Source organism: Camelina sativa, chromosome 6 (genome assembly GCF_000633955.1).
Source record: "Camelina sativa cultivar DH55 chromosome 6, Cs, whole genome shotgun sequence".
Taxonomy (NCBI): domain Eukaryota; kingdom Viridiplantae; phylum Streptophyta; class Magnoliopsida; order Brassicales; family Brassicaceae; genus Camelina; species Camelina sativa.
In genome coordinates, this window is record NC_025690.1 from 5,481,685 (window position 1) to 5,489,346 (window position 7,662).

At 34.5% G+C, this 7,662-nt stretch overlaps 1 protein-coding gene across 1 annotated transcript; it reads left to right on the forward strand.

Moving 5' to 3' along the window:
* Positions 495-6,584, forward strand: LOC104790471 (UPF0496 protein At3g28270-like). Its single transcript, XM_019246706.1, has 4 exons — positions 495-519; positions 1,446-1,639; positions 3,814-3,841; positions 5,670-6,584. The coding sequence occupies exons 2-4, from the start codon at positions 1,457-1,459 to the stop codon at positions 6,581-6,583; spliced, it is 1,125 nt and encodes a 374-aa protein (XP_019102251.1). The 5' UTR covers positions 495-519; positions 1,446-1,456; the 3' UTR covers position 6,584.

The window sequence follows — 7,662 nt, forward strand, 5'->3', positions numbered from 1 at the left end:
TTGTGAGTTTTGGTGAAGAGACCGGAATAGTTCACGGAAATATGGAGACTCGACTATAGATTTCCACTGCTTGCAAACCAGTTGAAAAGTTGTGATACTCTTTAGTGGTAATCGTGCTAGTATAATTGCTAATAGATCACCTGTAAAGGAATTCATCTTCCTATTCCTCTGTTTCACTCCGATTAGGGTTTACTCTTTTATATACAAAAACCCTAATCGTATTCTCTCGGAGCTACGATTTGAATCATTTTTGGGCCAAGGCGAATCTTAGTTGTTGGAGTCGTTAAATATATAGGTGAAGACATTACTCCATACAGGTGTAGACATCACTCATATAGGTGAAGACATTTACTGACGGACTACTGATTTTGGAGATGGATAGACTTTTGTTGAGACTTTTAGTTGTAACTAACCAAACACACGGGTTCCTCGTCCATGTTTTCTCCTATAAATTCTTATAGATCACTTAACCTTAAAAATCATTCGAACTTCAAACCTACAATATATTGGTCAAAGAAGGTTGAGATCGATATCCTCCACTATTCTGATCCAATTTTTGTCTTTCTTCAAGCTCATTTTCTCTTTTTACAACCTTTTTTTGTTTCATTAGTTTGCTCATATTTATTTTTTTATATATTTTTCAAATTTATAATAAAATAAGGTTCTGATTGGTACAAGACTTTTAAGACTTTAAAAAAAATTAAAGCTTTGACAGCCATTTATTTACCAATCATACTTTTCTGACTTTTATTTTTTTTAAAGCTTTAGAAGTCATTTTTTTTTTCTTCTTTGTTTTCCGAGAATTTTTAAAGCGTGAAAACCAGACTTTAAAATTAAACAAATATAAAATTTTAATTTTTTCTTTTCCTATTATACTTAAAAGCTCTCTAAAAGTTTATATTTAAATTTTATATAAATTATTTTTACACATTAATTATTATTTTTACACATTTCAATAATAATAATTTTTCTTTTCATTATCATCAGTTTAATATATTTTAATAATAAAAGTAACAGCTTCAGTTTTAAAAGTATTTGTTACCAATCAAATTTTAACAGTTAAAGTTCCTACAATCAAAACATATACAACCAAATTCTCTACAACTAAAATTTTAAAGTTAAAGTCTTTACAATCATAAGTAACAGCCGTTACCAATCGGGGCCTAAATCGGTTATACATATAACTATATCAATACATATTTGTAATTTTTCTGTGTGTTGTTCGTATTTTCTATTTGTTATAACTGATAATATTACTTTTTCTTCATCAGTTTTTTACAACGTAACTGTATCTTTTTTCTGTGCTTAATATTATATTACAAAACTGTAACTAATTAGTTAATTTGTATAAAATAAAATAATCAAAATATGAATGTTTCCAAAAGTCTTTGTTGGGAAGCAGATGCTAAACGCTCTACCTTTTCTTGATTTTTTTCCCTTTTCAGTAATATCATCGATGGCATTATACGAAGATTTGATGTCGAAATGCGCAGAACACCTGAGTGCTTACAAATCCGCTTGTGAAGAACACACACACCTCAAATCCTATGATGCATCGCTTCAGCAGAAAACCATGAAAACGATAGAATCAATCCCCGTTAGGGCCAAGCCTCAATCCAAGTCTATTCGCACTATAAGAAAACAGGGTAATTTTCGACGGACGTACTGACGGAAATTTGTCTGTCGGAAATTACCGACGGATTTCCGAAAATTATTTGACGCCAAATGATTTCGTCGGTTTTTCGTCGGTAAGTTACCGACAGACTTTATCCGTCGAAAAACCGTCACTTTTTCCGACGGATTTCCGACGGATTTCCGACGGATATAGTCTGTCAGTAATATCCGTCGAAAATCCGTCAGAAAATATGTCCGTTTTACATTTTTCGAATCACCGACGGATTTCTGACGACCCAAAGTATCCGTTCTTATAGCCGTTTTATGACCGTTGCTTTCAAAATTTTTAGTAATAAATATTTGTAATAAATAAATATTTGCTTTCAAAATTTTTAGTAAAATAAATAAATGTAATTAACTTAATAATTAAAAAAATCAATTAAAAATAAATGGTAAATTCTGTCGGTAATCTGTCAGAAATTACCGACGGGTTACCGACGGATATCTAACTTTCGTCGGGTTAGTAAAATTTTGGTCGGTTTTCCTTGTGCTGTCGGTAATCCGTCGGTTTTTACTAACGGATACTGACAGATTTCCGATGGAGTTTTGTAAAACCTCTAATTTTTGTTCTATAACGCACATATTTAATAAGAGATGTATAAAGTATGAAGTTTCAATGACTATATAATCTTCTTTTAAACTAAAATCATCAAAATTTGTGTTTTAAAAAAATGAATATGTTATTTGCCTAAAGTACTAATAGAATGATTTTTAAATTATCAATTTTTTTTTATTTTTCATAATTTACTCATATTTGTCAAGAAAAAATATAAACTACATAATATAAGCATATTTGTCAAGAAAAATAATAAGATTAAGGGTTTTAATATCTAATGCGTCGGTAAATAGTCGGAACACCGTCGGAAAAGTATTATGTCGGTAATCCGTCGGTTTTTTCTGACGGATTGCGAAATTTCACCCCGGGAACGAAATACAATTAAATTTTCGGTATCTCGGGGAATTAAATTTTTTATTGAATTCCGACGGATGTTCCGTCGGTATTTCCGTCGGTAACATCGATAAAACCTAAGTCATTTCATCTTCTTTCTCGCACTCGTCGACATAACGCCAACTCTCAGATCCTCTCTCTCGCTCTCGTAACCAAAATTCCGGTGACGAATCGGCTTCCAATCCGGCGACTTCCGGCGTCCAAACCAGCGGCTTTCTTCCCTCATCCGGCGGCTTTCTTCCCTCCGGCGGATTTCTCTACTTCGGCGGATTTCTCTACTCCGGCGGCTGTCTCTACTCCGGCGGATCTACTCCGGCGGCTCTCTTTAAAGAATGGCGTAAGTTCTCTCATTTTTTGTCATATTTCCTTAATTTTTGTTAGTTTTTTAGGATTATGGTATATTTATTAGATTTTATGAAGATTTGGCTTTAGATTAATTTGAAGATTTAGAGTGTTAGATTTGTTAGAGTGTGATTTGTTAGACTGTGATTTGATGAATGATGAATTGGATTTCGTTTTTGTTTTTGTTAGGGTGTTAGATTTCGTTTTTTTTTTGATGATTTGGTTTTTGTTTAATTGTTTTATCTTGTTTTTTTTTCTAGAAATTTTTTTTTTTGGTTGAAAGTTTAGTTATTTGTTATTATTGTAAAATATGTGTTAATGTTATAAATTATGTGTTAATTTAGTTTTTGAAGAAAAAAACTAAAAATGATTTTGGAAAAAAACTAATACTGTTATTTTTGGAAAAAACTAATTTTTGTGTTTTTGGTAAAACAATCATTTATGTTCTTTAATTAAACTAAAACTCTGGATTTATATTTCTTAATTATCAAACTCCAATCGTTTTTCAGCTTAAAATTTACCATCTTTTTGTGCCTCTGTTGTTTTTTTTCCCTATATTCATATAGGATCTAAATTTGTTTTTTTTTCCAAAGAAACTATGGTTCTTATGTTGCAAACAAATGTGGGAACCATGCTGCTGGAGAAGCTAGTGGTTCCAGATTCACGTCATAGCCCCATTCCAGATTCACAAGCTTCACAACATGCTCCCATGGAGATGACCATTGAAGATTTTGTTTCTCAACCTGGACGAGAACTTATCCCCCGTTTAGATCCTTATGGCGCTCCAAATACCACATGGTTTTGTGATTCGCATAATGGGATCACAAAATCTCTTTTGCGTATGATGTATGGAATCCTCAAAACACCATACGCAAAGTTTTCAGTGATGCCTTCGTCAGAACAAGAAATGTGGTTTAAGCAATTTGCGGTACAGTTTTCAACTTTATTACTTTAATTTTATAACATCGTTTTATAATATTTTTCTCATAATGCATTATCTTACTATTTTTTTTAGCAAGATTTCACTTGGCATCCGGATATCACCAACAACGTTCGAAAAGAGTTTAAGAAGGCGGCTGCTAGACAATATTCTAAGATGTTGAATGAGTGGAAGCAAAAGTGGAAGAAAGGAAAGGTGCCAAAAGGGTTGAGCGATGATCTCTTCCAAGGTTTGATTCAATATTGGGGTGAAGTAAATACAGTTTCACTTTCCTCAAAATATTCTCAGAATAGAAGGAGCGACCGTGGCGGGTTGGGCATGGCAACCCACAACAATGGTCCAGTTAGCGCCTATACCCGACAACGCCAACTTGTAAGTTTTAAGATTTCGTATAATTGTTATTTTTTATCATTAATAAGACAATCTTTATATAATTAAAATACTTCTTTTAGACTATTAGGGATGGTGTGGTACCAGACCATATTACTTTGATGGAGGATATGCATACCAACAAAAAGACCAAACAAATACAAGATGGTAGAGCTAAGCTGGTTGTTGAGAGTTCGAGGAGGCGGCAAGAGGAGATAATCAGTTCCCAACAATCTTCTGAAGGATCGGAGTCTACTGTTGAACTTGGAAGAGAGAAATTAAACGAGATTTTTTATGAGGTAATATTTGTTTTTTTTTAAAATTTGATTTTACTTTGTTTTGTTTTAAAATGTTTGAATACTTTTTAAAATGAATGTGTAGGAAACTGAAAAAAACAAGGGACGGATTTTTGGACTTGGAAATCTCTCCCAACAAAGCCCGTTATCTCAATCAACGGGTTACTCATTTGCTCCCACACAAGAGTTCCAACAAGCTCTGCAAGAGAAGGATGCTCGGATTGCAGCATTGGAAAAGGAAATGGAAGAACAAAAAGCGGAGAACAAAAGAAGGGACGAGCAGAACAAGAAGAGGGATGAGGATCTAGCAGCGTTCATGAGCGAGATGCGGACAAGACATTCTGCCTTTTAGATTTCTGAATTCTAGCTTTGTTTTGTAAAATATTTATGTTTTCGGTTTTTAGAATATTTTCCATGTTTGTACGAAATAATATTTCCCTAAAATTTTTAAATATTATTATATAAGCATTTCTATTTTAACAAAAAAATTAGTATTAAAATTTGAATAATTATGCAATTTAAAAAAAATACAAAAAATACATCAGTCGGTAATCAGTCAGAAATGACGGACTTTTTCGAAGAAATCGGTCGGTAATCTGTCGGAAACGACGGATTTTTTCGAAACATTCCTTCGGTTTTCTATCGGAAATGATGGAGTTTTTCAAAAATCAATCGTGAAACCGTCGGTAGTTCCGTTGGTATTCGTGCTGTCGGAAACCCATCGGTAAATATTCCGTCGGAAACCCGTCGGTATAATGCTGTCGGAAACCCGTCGGTATAATGCTGTCGGAAACCCGTCGGTACATAATCCGTTGGAAATCCGTCGGTAAGATATCCATCGGAAATCCGTCGGTATTTACCGACGGTTTACCGACTCAACATGTTTGTCGGTTATCCGTCGGTATTTGTCTTGTCGGAAATCAGTTGGTAATTTCCGACAGATTTCCGACGGATTATTTTTTCCGACGCTCTAGAACCGACGGACATTTACGTGTGTAATTCGTCGATAATCGTCGTTTCCGACGGAAAACTGATGGATATGCCTGTCGGTTTGATGCTGTTTTCTTGTAGTGTCGGTGTCCCTATACGAAGTACACAGTTACCGAAGGTGTGGCAAAGTTCATTACTGAAGGCGACCATGATGTGTGGGAGAACAAAGCTCTAAAGGATTTGGTCGAGGCTTATTTCGAAAGCACCAAGGAGACTTTAAAGATTTTCAATACTATAGAGAATTGCGTCGAGGACGCAGAAATGGGCCAACTTCTCATTCGACAGGCCGTGGCAGATTTTGAGAAAGAGTCGGCAGAGAAGGATGCTGGTGGGAAAAAGAAGAAGTATGAGAAAACCTTGAAGGATCTGAAGAAGTTTAAAGCCATGGGAGATCCCTTTGATGGCCAAGTGCTCACGATTCAGTTCAAGTTGATCAAAGAGCAGCAAGAATCCCTTATGAAGGAAGTATGTGCGGCTAAACAAAAGATTCTTGACGAAATTTCTAACCTGGAGCAAGAGATTTTAATTGCGAATGTTGTATTCGGTGCTACTGTTGCCATTACTGCCGTCATATCGATAGTTTTAATTGCAACAGGCGTTGGTGCGGTTGCGGGCTTCGGGGCTCTGTCTTCATCACTGCTTGCGGCGGGATGGGCTGGCGTCTACACTATCTTAGAGAAAAAGAAGGCTGATCTGAAGAAAGAGTTGGACGGTCTGAATGAACTGGTTGATATTGAAGAATCGGTGGAGAAGGGTATAAAAACCAACGAAGAAGCGACAGAGACCGTATCAACTCTAGTCAGCGGGCTAGAAGACCGTATCCACACTATGTTGGCACTTGCAGATAATGCTATTGAGAATGAAGAAGATGAGGAGGACACGAAACTTGTCCTAAAAGTAATCAAGGGGGAAATAGATAAGTTAACAGAGAAAATCAAGGAAGTTGGTGAAAGTGTGCAAGAACATAGCAAACTCATCGCAGAGGCGAGACTTCATGTTCTCCAAAAGATCAACCGTTCTTGAAAACATTGTTCCGTTTGAACTTTAAACCATGTTTGTTGTAACCCCTATGTTATATGCTTAAATAAAACTATAAAAGGGTTATTAGGGTTTGCAGCCCATTGTACCTTTTTTTATTTTACTTCGTGACGTTGATCATCCTATAGGGTTGGTTATTTTACTACGTATTTTTATACTTCGTGGAATAAAGTTTGTTGTTGTGTCATTTTCACATTCATTTTTTTCACAAATTAAATGACGAAAAACATTTTGCTTTCCAGATAAAACAAATTTTTACTAATTAATCACATCATATCAACCTAAAATATATGAACCAACAGATTGTCACTTCAACACGATATGACACATTTATTTATTTAGTCCCACTAGAATTGATTTATCATTTAACATTGGTCTACAGTAGATGTTGAATAAAAATCAAGTTCTCAAGCATCTTCGACCGACTTTACTTGGAAACACATTTAGGAACATACGTCTCACTATAAATAAAAAAGCCTACCAAAGGAACATACGTCTCACTATAAACACATTTAGGAACATACGTCTTCTATGATCATCAAGCAATCAAAACTACAAAACGCTGAGAAAGTGCGGTCAACAAAAAAAAAAACCTGAGAAAACTCAAACAAAAAAGCTATGCATCATCCTAAAGGCTACAACTTCTTCAACGATATTGCATCAGGAACTAACAGTAATTAGCAAAAACAAAGAATAAATAAAGTCTTACAAAATATTAATTCATCCTATCGTAACACGTGTCCATATTAACGATCAAAAATCACAGTTTTCAAATTTGATAAACTGATGCATAAGATAATTGTAATCTTATTATATTAAACAAAACTTTGTTAATCCTAAAAGGAAAATGATTGTAAATATAGCCCTATATATATAAAAAAATAGATGATAACATATTTTTCACCTGAAAATATTATTTCGACTAACTTTGAAATATTCATCCACATATACCTTGAATAATCATCGGTTAACACATAGATGTACTTGTTTCTAGCCATTGTATACGGAGTTACACCGTGTATAAGCTCTAGGGGTTTTGTCGCTCGATGGCTTGTGGAAATATT